Genomic DNA, 14616 nt, shown 5'->3' on the forward strand with positions numbered 1-14616 from the left:
CCGCTTTTTAAAGCAGCTGTTTAATAAATCATGAACCCTCCCAAGCAACCTTTCAGCTATCCCATATTTATTCACACAGTGTAACTGCGCATAGACCCTAAGAAAGCCAGCCACATGCTTTGCTGCGTTGTTGCTATATTTTCTAAATGCATGTTTGTTGCCTGTGTGTCCTGGTGACCGACATCTTACTGAAGTCATGGCAGAGATGAATCAGTTTGCTCTCTTTGCCCTACTCCTTCAGCAGAGATCATGAAGTCAAAAAGCTCAATCCAGAACACTCCAAAGCTTTGAGCTCCCTCTGCTGTATTTTGGACGGAATCGTCTTGCCCCAAGAAACCTATAAATTATTTGGTTAGTAACAGGATCATTCTTAGCACTTAATTTCTGGGAAACTTCCACTGAAATCTGAGCTGGTCTAATAAATCATTCCTATTAAATTTTATTCTGATGTGGAGCAGTTATGATCTGTTGACCCTGGCAAACACTTCCTTCACTAAACCCCTGTGAACTGCCTTCAGGGGAAATAACTGGAGGAAAGCAAGTATTTTGATCTGTGAAGGTGTCAAAGTAGAGTTAATAGGTCAGATACAGACAAAATAAAAGGGATTACTAAATCACTATGCCAGACATTAGAAGTAAGTTTAAAAGCATTTAAGTGATGATTTAGATAATGGTCATTTATATATTTTAGTTTCGTATTTGTTAGTAATTTAGACTCTCTTAGAATTACATTGATGTATGGAATTGCTATCACACCGCCTCACACATCAGTGCTGAATTTGGCCACTAAGTTCATAAGAACCTATTAAAACCTAAGTTTATGTTGGTTTCAATTGCATGTCAAGGGAGCCAGAATAAAGGTACGAACTATGCCGACTCAGGCTTCCTTCATGTAGACTTGTCTCCAAATTTGGCCCACTGACATCACCAAGCACAAGCTATGCACCATGCACACACTGCTTTGTAGACTCATCTTGCTTTGCAAAATTAAAATGAGATGTTAATCAACTGGATTTTATACTTCCTATATTGTTACTATGGCTTACATGTGCAGTCTAAATTAAACCACACATAGCAAATACATTTCTCTTTGGCATCATACTATCCCTGTTTACCAATGTTGTTTCCTTCTTCTGATTAAAGTATCTTCGGGACTACAGAAAGAAAACACTTTCGTCTCTTAACACAGGCGCATCTCATCCCAGCTCAAATGCTCAGTGCCAATTCCTCTGTCTACTTTCACAACTTTTCAATGAGATTCTGCAGTAGGTTAATTCCCTCCAATTTGCTGCATTTAGGGACTCCACAGAATCTCTTGTTTAAATGGGTTTAATATTTCATCTGAAAGACTGGGAGTAATATGCACTTTAGATATCTTTTAAGATCTGCATGATTAGATGACCTGTTATCTTCCCTGTGTGAGGAAAAAAAGAGGAGGCTGATAGAAACCTCGTTGTTCATCATGAATTTTGGGATTAGTTGGTTAAAATCAAAGAAAGCATTGCTAATGCTATAGTAGAGGAAACGATTTTAAGGGAATGTTTCTTTGGAGGAGACAAGGTTGTCCAGTGCTCATATAACCTGGGAGGACTCTATGGGAAACGAATCTTGTATTTAGTATGAAATGCACATTTTCTCATATCATTATGGCCACTGTTCCGGATGTACAGATTGGTGTGTAGCTAGCCCCAGATGATGGCTTTTTTGATCATGCACAAGACTGGCTCTGTGTAACAGACTGAAACAGGACGCTGAAAATCTAGCAATTCTATCTAAGGAGGGCTTGTGCTTGTGGGAGTTTTATGTTTTGGGAGTAGGAGTTCTTCAAGTTGGAATGTGAGACTGGAGAAGGAGATGTGAAAAATGATAACTCTTAAGTTCATGTATCTGAGACCGTAATCTCTTTATGGCAAGGACCATAGTTCTATTTGTGTGTTGCAGCAATAATAAATTAAAGGATATACTGGAAAGAATTTAGTAATGGGGGTAGCTTGGGGTATCAACATGCCAGTGTTCACTGAAGGAACAAGGAAAGCCCTGAACTACCTATACATCTTGTGAAGCAAACCAGTATGGCTGTTCTGAATTTTAGAGACCTACAAATCAATGCGATGAACTTGAACTTTCACATTTAAGAAAAGTTCACAACCTTTCACCTTGTTTAAAAATTGCCTTTAAAATACAAGGACTTCAAGTTTGCCCTATCTCTTCTTTTTTCAAGGTCAGGAGTTATTTCACATCAAGATTAATCTTTGTGAGCAAAAGAACGCCACGTTGTAGGTCCCAGGTTTCTAGGGAAAGGCTTGAGTCTCTGGGGGCAGCAGAGGCAGTGCAGGGAGGGCAGGGTGGCTTTGCTGGGCAGCCACAGGGGACACCAGGGGAGCAGCAGCAGCTCTTTTGAGAGTGGGGCTCTGACGCTGTATTTCTTGCTCTTTGTCAAGTCCTTTCAGCATTGTATTTCTTTGTCTCCTTTTTCCCCTTTGCAAAAAAAAAAAAAAAAAAAAGTAACCCTTGTAGATTTAGGTGCTAGGTAAAATCTTAGTAAATGACAAACCTAACCAGAAAGCTGACAATTCTGTATGAAATGGGTGACCTACAGACCCCCCAGCTTAGTCACAGACACACCACTACAACTTCGACTCAGCCCAAGCAGAGATGCAGGGCCCTGCCTCCCCCCTGCTGCAGCTCCCACAGCCAGAGACAGGCCTTGTCAAGGTTGGCTCCAACCACGCATTTTGTATTCAGTACAACAAAACCAGTCGGTTAATCTCTGTGACCTTCAAAACACCCTGCATTCCTAAATACTTTTAAATTACACGGTGACTGGCATTTCCACACTGCCGCACAGAGAGCCCTGCGCCCCTGACAGCGTGGCAGGGCTGCCGCCAGCCCTCTTTGTCCCCCAAAACGCTCCAGTGGGCCTCAGGGGTCGCTCTGGACAGGCCCTGCCTAAACGGACAAAGATAGCACAGATTATTATTCTGTTAAACTGTGTAAAGCATCAGGGAGGTGGGAGTCCCTCCCTGGAAAAACGAGGTTTCGCCCCCCAACTTCGCCGTCGCGGAGGGGAAAGGCCGGCAGAAGCGTTTCGGGGCGCGGGAGCCCTGAAGTAACGGGGCTGCACCGCTCCCCGCCCGCGCCGCCTAACGGCCCGCCCAACGGCCAACTGCCGCCTGGGGGGAGGGGGAGAGCGGCCGCCGCCGCGCCGCCACGTGACTTCCGGGCCGGCGCTGCGTTCCGCCATCGCGGCGGGGCGGCAGCGGCCCGACTCAACCCGGCGCGGCCCGGCCCGGCCCGACCGGGGCTCCGCCGTTCCCGGCCGCCCGGGGAGGCGGCTGTTGGAGCAGAAGGGAGCTCCTTCTGCAGGCCGCCCGGCGCGGCTGCCGGCTCGGCTCGGCTGTGCCCGCGGGTGGTGCGTCGTGGCCGGTCGCCGCCGCCATGGATCCGTTTTTGACTCTGCTGCACTCGTTTTCCTCGAGCTTGTCCGAAAGCGAGCTCTCCGACCTGAAATTCCTGTGCCAGGACAAGATCGGCAAGAGGAAGCTGGAGTCCGTGCGGAGCGGCAGGGAGCTCTTCAGCCTGCTCCTCGAGCAGCGGGCCATCGCCGGCGACAGCGTCGGCTTCCTGCAGACCATGCTCCGGGCCATCAAGCGGGAGGACCTGATGGTGCGGCTGGAGCAGTTCGTAGAGGGAGGGGAGCTCAACGCTGCCGACCAGCCAGACGTGAATGAAAAACGTAGGTGGTTCCCCCCCCAATACATAAATAAAGGTATCCCCGCCCCCCAGCCCTGGGCGTGCGCGGGCACGGCTCCCCCCAGGGGCCTGCCGTGGGGACCCCGCTAGCGCTGCTTCCCTGCTTGTTCCCGCGAAGGACTTGTCCTACCCGGGAAATGTACCCCCAGGGCAGCACCTGCTGCAAACAGCTTTCCAGGGTGGGAGTTTCTTCCCTTCTATACCTAGTGGTCACTTGGAAACCCCATGGCGTGCTTGCTAATATACCGTTCTTAATACATCCAGCAGCTTCTCAGGCATGATGTGATCTTTGGTATGTGCACAAACTTAGGATCGTAGCAATGCTAAATACAAAAAATATATATATATTTCTGATGTCTGTATATCCGTCATTCATTTGGTATAAGTGGTTTGTTCTGCTTTTTCAGGTCTGCAGAAAGCAGCTATTGAAGTCATATGTGAAAATGTTGGGAGAGACTGGAAAATGCTGATGCGAAGTCTTGGCTTTCCTGAAGTGAAAATGGACAGAATTGTGGCAGCCTATCCATTTAACTTGCATGAACAATTGATTCAGTCGCTTCGAGAATGGCAGAAGTGGAAGGGAAAAGATGCGAAGGTGGCTGACTTAATAAAAGCTCTTCGGGGTTGTAGTATGAATCTGGTGGCAGACAGAGTCGAACAGAAACTCTTGCAAATGAACACTGAAACCAAGTGAAATCAATATAAAAACATTTTCATGTCACACTGATATTAATGAAAAAAGTTGAAGTGCCTTCTATTTTTCTGAACCACAATCAACATCATTGGTTCTATTACCTATTCTGCCATTAATTTATGAGCCTTAAGGTTGCTAGGTTAATTTGTTGTCAGAAGGCTAACATTTAAAAAAAAAAAAACTTTCAGGTAATGCTTTGTAGTTTGGTGCTTTGATTGTAGGCGTTTTAAGAGAATGCAGGATCCCCCTGAATGTAGGATTTGCCTTACTGATGGCACTTTTCAGATTTGTTCCCTGGATCTACATCCATAGGATCACTGATGATTCCAAATTTCATTGGATTCCTTATTTTTATTTATATTTTTTTGGTGGTGTATTAGTAACTGTAGTGTGAAAGGAGGAGGGAGATAGAACTCTTACCTGTGTACTGGGGTTGTGGGGGGTCGTTTGTTTGTTCGGGGAAGCATAAGATAATGTCTTCTGAGTTGCTGAAGGCCTTTGCGCTCCATAAAAGGACACTAAACAGATTGTGACCCCAGGCCCTAAAACTGCAGTGCAAGAGGGCTAGTAACTATTGTGGCTATTTCTCAGCAGAGAGTGTGCCTGGTTTGAGAAATTAAGTGCCTTCATCACCCTAAAGGGAATGTTCTGAAACTATCAAAGAAATCATATGTAACTAACAGATGTTTACAGCAGCCTCTTTTCACTGCCTTGAATGTTTTAAGATTTCTTCCAGGGAAATCCTCGCATAACCCATACCAGAGTCTTCCCTTGTCTGCTGGCAGCTGCAGTTCACCTCATAAGAAAGCTACTGTTGTCTGTGCTCTTGGTAACAAAGATATATGCTCTAACAAAAAGCTAGAAAACAAACTGGTTTCTTTTCAGGGGTGGGGTGTGAAATCTTACTGAATTCAAATAAGCAGTATGGACTCTTCTGTGTAGTGATGTCCTGTGAAAATTCTCTCTCTTTTGCCACAGCTGATTCTCTTCAAAGGTGACTCCAGATTCAACAGCACTTCCAAGTTCTCTGCAATTCTTTCTTTCATTCCTCTTCCTTTATATCTCTTGAAAGTGGTTATAAACAGCTCATAGATGAAGGAGGATTTATGAACAAGACCTGATTCCGTTTTTAGCTTTAATTTGGAACAGAGTTCAAAATTGGCCTTCACAGCTAAGCTAGGCCTGGGAAAACTGCACATGGTTCAAGACATGCTGGGATGTAGAGGCCTCCCAGGATGGAGACTATCACCTATGCTAGTGGGAAAAGTCCTCTGAAATCTTAATTGCTTGAATAAGTGGGATTGTTTGTGGTTAGAAGGATGTTTGCAGCAACATAAACTCATACCTGGAGAGGAGAGGCTTCTTTTTGCTACTGTACCTGTGTGACTTTTAGCTTCTTTCAAGTTCTCGTTTCATGGTGCTGTTACTATGGAGGCCTGGTGTCAGCATGTAATACACTAGTGCTCTGTATACACTAGTATTCTGTAGAAATGTTGTGAAACTCATGATTTTCAAGTTTTTATTTCAATTGACACTTCTGGTTTAGAAGATGACACTTGAATACTTGGTTGTGGTTACTGGAAAATGATGTAATGTGAACTTAATTTTTTTATTAGAATTTTTCTTCAAAAGCTGAGCTATAAATAATTGGTACAAGCATTTTTATAATCATTATTTACCAACTATTGGTGACTGTAGCTAAGAGGAGGAGTAATGGGCAATACAGAAGCTTCCACTTGTCTGCTTTTCGGGCATGTACAGTTTTCTAAGTACTCGCTCCAAAGTAGAATGTTTCACTTTGTTAATATCTTAACAATCTGGGGGTAAATAAACACAAATTCCAAACTTCCAATACCAGATGAAAAGCTATGCTTCAGCTGAATGACTAGTTCAGAAGTTTTGGAGGATTTTGTTTGTTTAATGAAAAAGTTCTTTCATTCTGCAGTGTTTAAAGAAAATATTCCTTTCGGACTTTTGCCGTTATGTCTCTAAACAACATTTGTAAGGAGAGTGGAGGTGAGGAGAGGTGAAGTTAGCAAAATGAGTTATGTTTGTGGTTAAACAGCTCTGCTGTGCCATGATCTGTCCAGTAACATATGTTGTTCTTATCTACTTCTCATAGGTCGTCTTGTTCACAGAAGATACATGTATCTGTAATATAAAAAGTAGTATGCCATCTACTGCATATAGCCAAAATATTTTAAGAATCAGTAGGAACAGTTAGTTGTAGAACAAGAAATCTTCTGCTTCAGAAGATATAAAACTCTTTCTTTTAGAATTTGTACATAGTGGAAGTTCTATTGCATATGAAAGCAATGAGCTAGAATGCATGGATTTGTTCAGTACCTTAGGACCAATTAAAACTGTTTTTAGTAGCAATTAAAAAGTTGATCATGTGAGAACAAAATCAAATGGAACAAATGGAACAAAAACCTTTTATTGTGAGAAGGGGTAGGGGCAGAGGGTATAACTCATAAGGAAATGTGTTGTGTTCAGTAGCAACCTTATCTTCAAATTAAATATTTTGGTCTCAGATATGCATATTTTTAGAATGAAAGATTTATATTGTATAGTTTTGTGCATATAATTATATAACATTTCATAAAAAATATTTCTTCAAAAATAAAATGGAAATGTTCATTATGCTGATAGGATTGCTGTCTATGATGGGTTCTCTAATTAGAAGAAAATAAATGCTAAGGACGCTTTTAAAGCAAGGAGTGGTGCTAAACAGGCCTTACCTTGCCCAGGTACTTCTCAGAATATCCTCCCCGAAAAAATTCCTCATTGAATTTTTCATAAGTACTACAAAGACTATAGTTTTCCTAGCTGGAGTAGCATTTGAATGCTGGCATTCATGAAAGTGTAAGAGAAAAAAGTACTCTCCCAGCCCTTTTGAGCCTAAAATTGAGTTGCTGTGCAAAGTATGCATGGGAGATAGGCCTCTTATTCATAAGTGCCTTAAATCTTTTCCTTATTTTTCTCTACTTGCCATGTTGTGGTAAGGGTGCTATATTTGTTCTGTGATTAATTAAACATATAGCTCTGTCTAAACCTGATCGGGCTTTTAGAGATGTGAGCATGTTCAGAAGTTAAATTGATACCGACTTCAGTGTTATGTGAAGTATATACCAGTACTGAAGTGTTAGTGTGTACCCAGCACTTTGGATGCATAAGATAAGTGACTTTACCCATTTTCTCAAATTCTCTTTATGATACTCTGCAAGAGCCAAGTAGCCTGTGAGGGGTTACTACAACGTTTTCTTTTCAGTCTCTTGAGAGTCTTCTTTCCTTATGGCCTTGAGACAAAAACACCAAATGTGTTGAGAGCAAAAAGTGTTATCTCAGGAGAATTCTCATTTTATAGGTTTCTTTTTTTCACGTTCCTTTGCAGGAGATGGTGGGGTACCTCCTTTTGATATGTGCTTACCATTTTCTGTGCTACTTGAGGATGTCAGTTAAATATTACTTGTTAAATAAATAATTAAAAAAAAAAGTTCCATTATTTTCATGACTAAGTTAAAAGAAGTTTTGTATTTGTCATGTAGACTTTAAATTAAAGTTCCTGTTATACAAACTGGTTGTCAGGAATATTTCAAATACACTGTTTGTCTTCCTTTTTCTTCATTCGCCAAGCACAGGCAGCTGTATTTTCTCCAACCTTTGTTTCTGTTCTAAAGTAACTGGCTACTTTATGAAATCTAATTGCTTCATTTAATTATCTAACACAAAAAGCTTAGTAATGCATGCTGTATGCAGAGCTCTCTCTGGCATTCAGCATGTCCTTAATTCAGACTTTTGGGTTGAGTATTTTTCAATTTAAATTTTCCTAATGATTGTCTTTTTTTTTCTTTTATAATTATCAAAATATGGCTTGTGCTGTACTTCCTTTTCCCTCCATGGATCACTTCTGTCCTTAAAATGTGCTCCATCATGGAAAAGAATTTTTCCAAACTGCTTTCCCTCTTTGATTTAATATTCTTTCCTATGCCAGTGTTTTTATTGCAAGTTTTAAGGATGCACTGGTAAAATTACAGAAATCAGTTTTCTGCTTCAACTGTATACCATAAAAATAAGAATTATGGGGGTGAGATGGAGGAGAAGGAGTTTCAATAGTTATGCCTATAAGTAGTAAAACTTCAAGAACTTTTGAAGAATCTTTGTATTCATAATGATTTTCATAATTCAAGATTATTAACTGTTAAGAGGGAATGATGCAATGGGTTCTGGGAATTGGAGGTTTAGAAGAAGGGAAGCACAGCTTTACTCAGCTGCCAGGAAAGTTCAGATTAATGCAATACAGAAAGATGGATTTCTGTGTGGGAACTTGCATGGAATAAAGTCACAGGCATTCTTAATGATTAAATAGGCATAAGTTTCATCCACACAACTGTATCAAGAACTAAATAGTAAGGAGAAAGAATTACTCAATCATTTCCTAAAACAAACTATTTAAAAATAAAAGAAAAATGGTTTCTTTTTGTAGTATTTTATGTAATACACATTATTAAAATATATCAGTTGATAATACTGGGTGAGTTTAAATCCAGTAATTCCTGTGAATTGCTAAGTATTGGAGGTTGATGTTTGTTTTTATTGTTTTCCAAATATGCCATGTGCATAGTTCTGCTTGAATTGTAGCTAAAATACCTTTAAGTTTCTTTCACTTTGAAGTTTTAGTTTGTCAAAGAAAGAGGTAATACTGTGGTTATGGCTGGTCACAGTATTTAAGAGCCTTCAGTCCACAAACTAACCAGCTATAGTAGCAAAGTGGGAGTTTTGATGTGTACTCCCTAGGACTGTGAAGAGATTGGTATATAAAAATAAAACCCATAAAACAGTTTTTAAGGATTACATTGCTAATATAATGTAAGTACTCTTGCTAAGGCCAGCAGCTTAATGTGAACTCTGTATGTTATGAAGGTATGAAGCTGGCATCTTTATTTACTTCATAGTCTTGGAGCCTTTAGGCCAGGCTATTCTGCTATGTGAAACTGCATGGAGATAAAAGTTGGACCATTGATATCTGAGGTGTATGAAATATTCAGCTGGGCTTTTTCTGTGGTTGGCTAGAAATTTCCAGGTAAGCCTGCTTTTACATAACTTTTACGTGAAGCAATAATCTTGCAAATAAAAATATTCACAATTTTTATGTTTTCACTTCTGCTTTTCTTCTTAACTCCTTTATTCCTATTGAATGCATCAGGACTATTCATTTTAAATAATTTGCAGAAATTAATGAGTACTCACTGTCATCTACGTCTGAGATTTTTAACAGCTACCCTGTGTGTGCACGCTACCCGAGGCAAAGTTTAGTCCAAAGTGATGTATGAAAACTGTGCTTCTGTACGTGAGTTGGTAAGTGTTGTTTGTATGCAAACCTGGTAGATCTACACGGAGTGAGCACACAAGAAAGGCTTTGTATGAAAATGGAGCTACAAAACTATTGTCATCATTAGTCTCATGAAATTCTGAGTATTTTAAAGTTTTTTAATTTATTCTGCAGTTCTACTCAAGATTACTTCATCTTATTATTCTTTTTCAGGATTTGTAGTATTTGTTTAAAAAGCACACAAATCTCTAAACAAATTTTTAAGAAACAGATTCCCACACCTATATTCATCTGTTAAATAAAAAAGAGCAAAATATCTGAAAAACAGAGCTAAATGCTTGGGTTTTTTTCCAATAAGTAATAGTCTCACTGAGAGATGCTTCCTGTAGCTTCTAGGCATATTGCCCAATTTTGAAAATGTTTCAGAGAAAATGGGAATTAAAAGGGTGCAGCACCTGGCAGGTCTGGGCCCATGGGTTCTAGGATCTAAATCCTTTATTCTTTTTTATGTTATGCTAAATGTGAGCAGAACTTAGTCACAAATTCTCGGCCGTAAAGTCCCTAATGCGTGAAACCCTGGTTAGCCTGAATTACCTTCAAAGCCATTATTCCCATGGCAACCGCTTTGCACTGGAGTATGTTGGGCATGTGGCTGCAGCATGCTACCTTCTGGCTATCCCAGCTACCTCGGGAACGCTTGGAAGCTGTTACCAAGTGTCAGATTCGCTGTAGTCTTCAGTTTTTGACCATGTCAAAAATCTAAGCTCCACGTGCAGGAATATATAACAGAACTTCTGACTCAGTTCTTTCTTCTCATATATCCTGCCTGTATGGGGCAGTGGAACTCAGAGACTGTAGGTCTTAGAGACTAAGAAATTTGCTTTCAACATTTTTCTAAACATCATGGTGCTTCCATTTCTGTATCTGTCTTCAACTGTAAGAATCAAACCTGTGTGTCTAATGGCATGTTTGTGCATGAAGTAACTAATATATATATGCAGATGAATTAAAACTAATTAGAACTAAAAATAGCAAAGTGTTTCTAGCTAACAGCTACTTGCAGATCTGTTATATACTACCTAAATAAATTAGTCGCTGTGGACTTGATTATACAATTTTCTTAAAAACATATTCTATTTTTTTACAAAAGAATAACACTTTGAATACTGAAGAACTTAATGTTTCCATACAATATGTGTGATTCTTTAAATCAAAATGTCAAATTCCACATCTGGTCTGTGAATTTTAAGGGCTGTTAAAATTTATGATATATCTTAGATAACTATTTATAAGCCCCTTCATTCTGCACAGTAGTTTTATTTTCCTGGAACACTGTAATTTCCAGCACTGCAGCCCTGACTTGCTTCCTACCTTTATTCACATGAGTGAATGAGATTACTGAGTGAGTAAGAATTTAAGCCCCTTAGTTTTCTGTTAGGCTAACATAACAGTAACGCAAGTACCTCACTGTGAGCAAGAGGCTGCCACAAGCGGTGGACTTGGATTGTTGTAAGATTAACTCTGTGGATATCATTTCCATCCTCCTCATTTTCCATCCTGCGCTCCCTACATGTAAAGTGCCAGGGAAGGAAGGTTTCTAAGCCAGTTCTGTTTTTCCCATATTGTGCGCTTAGCTAAAATCCCAACAGTCCTTGAGCTCCTCAGCATGCGTAGCTGATGCTTATGCTCCTTACAGCCTCTACGGGTAGCTAACAGCAGCAGGAGCGTGGCACAGGATACTCTGATCGTTATTTTTTCCCTGGACATACCTCTTCCCTTCTCCTCATGTCCCTCAAAACAGAAATTAGCACAGGGATTTTTGTCAGAGTGAGAAATCCTCAGCCCTAAAAATTTCTGATTCTCTGTTAACTATTTCAACTGGATATGCTAGTGAGTAGTTTAAAAGAAGCAGGTCGTTTCAGAGACTGAAAGCCAAAGGCTGACTTACCTGTTTTTATTTAGGCATATGAATTAATGTTTTCACAAGTGTCTAGGCTGGCAGCCTCAAAGTAGATATCATTGCAAAAACAGCTATAGTATCTACCTAATTTTAATATCAGTCATCACATTTGAAAGTCTTGAGTTTGCATTTGTACGTAATGTAATGCCATTGTTAATATATTTCCTAGCTTAGTATTCTTACTATTTTGTAGTGTATTATTAGGAATACTTTCATTTAGGTTGAACTGAATTTTTTGAGAGCTATTTTAGTAAACAGTAACTCATAAATGCAGTTCTGCCATGCCTCCTGCCACGGGAGGCCTCACCAGCAAAGTGATGTCTGTTGCTCAGGTCTGAGCTGTGGGGAGTTCAATTTGCTTTGTGAGGTCTGAGAAGTTCCCACAGGCTAATGCAGCGGAATTAGAGAACTGTGGAGAAATTAGAACATAGTCACTTCTATTTAAATGGTACTTGAAGTGCATCACAGGCTTGTCTCAATTTCTTCTTTAGAAGGTTACTTTTGTTCCTTATCTCCCTCCCACAAATTCATACCCCCACACATCATTAAATGTTGAATAACTACAACGTACAAGCCTGAGGGAGGTTAAAAGTGGTTTTCTTGGTGGTTTGAAGAGGACTTTGACATTTCTTGAATCATCCCTACTCATTCAGACAACCTATTCCAGTGGTTTTTAATATATTCAAATAGGATATGACAACCTCACCTAGGAAAAAATGGGCACTGCTAAAATTGCCACAGTACCTGTAAGCAGGACAGGGAATATCCTGTTTTTGAAATGTTTTGTCAAATGTTACAGCAGTAGTGGCAGTTTCCTGTTTTTTTCATGAGAAGAGAAGTACTGGGGAGCTGCTGGGTGAAGAATGCTGCCAGCTTGTTTCAGTCACGTTTTCTTGGTATTACAAAGGTGGCATTCTTGAAGGCAGACAAAAAAGCCTCTAATCATGTAACTGAAATGAACCATAGGAGCTGAAAAACCCTTTCTTTGTGCACTCATAAACCGTGCTAAGAACTAACTAGTGTCCACATATGCAGGCTTTTCTGCAGCATTTTGTCAGCAAATTGATGTAGGTAAGAGATGCTATTTGCACTTAAATTTGGGAGCCAAGGACCTTCCCCATTGTGACTACTGTACATCTGACCTTTATGCAGAATGTATGATAAAACAACCCAATCCAGCAAAACATCACTGGTTTTGGCATCTAAAACTTTTAAGTGGGCACTGTAGATCTTGGCTGGTATAAAATTTGATGACTCTGTTTACAGCAAAAACCTGATGATGCAGAACTTATTTTTATCACTTATACTGAGTATTCCCCTTATCGGCTGAATATTCATGGCTGTGTAGAGAGCAAAGGCAGTATATAATTGCTGAATACTTATGAAAGGAACATAAATGCTTGTATACTGTTTAAAGATATATATGGGATCACGGTGGTGTCATTATTTTTGGTGAAAGGAAAGTTTATTATGGAGACAAAGCATTGGGCATGAAAATGGTGCGCCTCCCCAATTCTGTTTGTGTGTATACAAACACACAAATGTATATAAACAAATACACACATGCACACACACATATATATCTATATATAGCATGTGTATATATATGCATATGCACACTCTTAAATAAAACTATTTGATAGAATCTGGAAAACAAGACTTCCTGACAGGGCTATTTCTCAAGACTGTTTCTCAGAAAGTCTATCACTTATAAGCTCTATAGTATCTCTGTAAAGAGATATATATCCTTGTGACATTCTCCAGCAGCAGCCCTGGTTTTGCTAGAAACAACTGTGTTCTATTTCTGAGCAAACACTAAACATTAAGTACAAATGTAGGGCCAGCCACTGCATCTTCAAGATCAGGCAGAGCAAAAGTGATTTTAAACCATTGGTTTTGTCACATAGATTTAAATGCAAGAACTGGCTTAATTCCTAGCATACATTAGTCACCTGCTACTCTTCCATTCAGCAGCTTCCTTCAATCTAATATTTTTGACTAGTACAAAATCAACGTAGTGCTGACATTAATCCTCTGTCTTCGCTGTTATGCAGCTCTTGCAGGCAGCAGCCACTGGGAGATCTGGCATCACCAAGTAAAGGTATTTAATAGGCACGGTGCAGTTCAGAAACAGCATACGTGACCAAAGTGAACGGAAGGAACTTCCTTCTCATTCTATGGACTCTTTAAATTGAATTGTTTGTGAAGAACATTACAGCACCAAGGAAGAGTGGCATTCACTTCTGAGCCATAAGTGATGTTACTCAGGAGTGATACAGTTTCCTACTGTGTCTCTGAATAATCAAGGCAGAAGTTAGGTGAGTCTCTGCCATTTCAGTCTTTGGTTTCACTGGTTAAAAAATGCAAAGAACAGTTCAGCACCTGTTCCTTGATGGCCTTTCTGGAAACAGCAACAGTTCACTAGACTGAAACTGCCAAATTAATCTCACCTTGGGTAGACTTAACATTTCACACTTGCATATGAAGAAATGTAGAAATGTTAATGGTTCCTGAAATTTTTGTTATTATGCATCTAAAATTATTTAAGGGGCAAAAGGGGTTTATAAGTTTGTTTGGATTTGCCAGAGGATCTGACCTATATTTGGACTACGGACTGATATGCAACACATAATAGGAAAAAAGTGACCAACGTTCTCCACCTCTGTGCAAAACTGAAACCAGTTGTAGCAACTTAATTTACAAACCTAACCTGGAACCTGTTCATGTGTAAATATTTATGTTGACTCTTTTAAATGTGAATTACAGTGCAAACAGATGGTATGGTCAAAGTATCTTTAATATAGACAGCATTCAGGAGAACAAGGAATTTAGCTTTGAAATAAAAAAGAGCATTAAAAAAATCTTCTGCCCTACTTG

The 14616-nt window shown here is 39.9% G+C and overlaps 1 protein-coding gene across 1 annotated transcript; it reads left to right on the forward strand.

The window, feature by feature from the left end:
• Positions 1–3265: 3265 nt before the first annotated feature.
• On the forward strand, positions 3266–8047 carry FADD (Fas associated via death domain). Its single transcript, XM_013959598.2, has 2 exons — positions 3266–3736; positions 4161–8047. Exons 1-2 carry the CDS (start codon positions 3439–3441, stop codon positions 4445–4447), a joined length of 585 nt encoding a protein of 194 aa, XP_013815052.1. The 5' UTR covers positions 3266–3438; the 3' UTR covers positions 4448–8047.
• Positions 8048–14616: the final 6569 nt, after the last annotated feature.

Source organism: Apteryx mantelli, chromosome 4 (assembly GCF_036417845.1).
Source record: "Apteryx mantelli isolate bAptMan1 chromosome 4, bAptMan1.hap1, whole genome shotgun sequence".
Lineage (NCBI taxonomy): Eukaryota > Metazoa > Chordata > Aves > Apterygiformes > Apterygidae > Apteryx > Apteryx mantelli.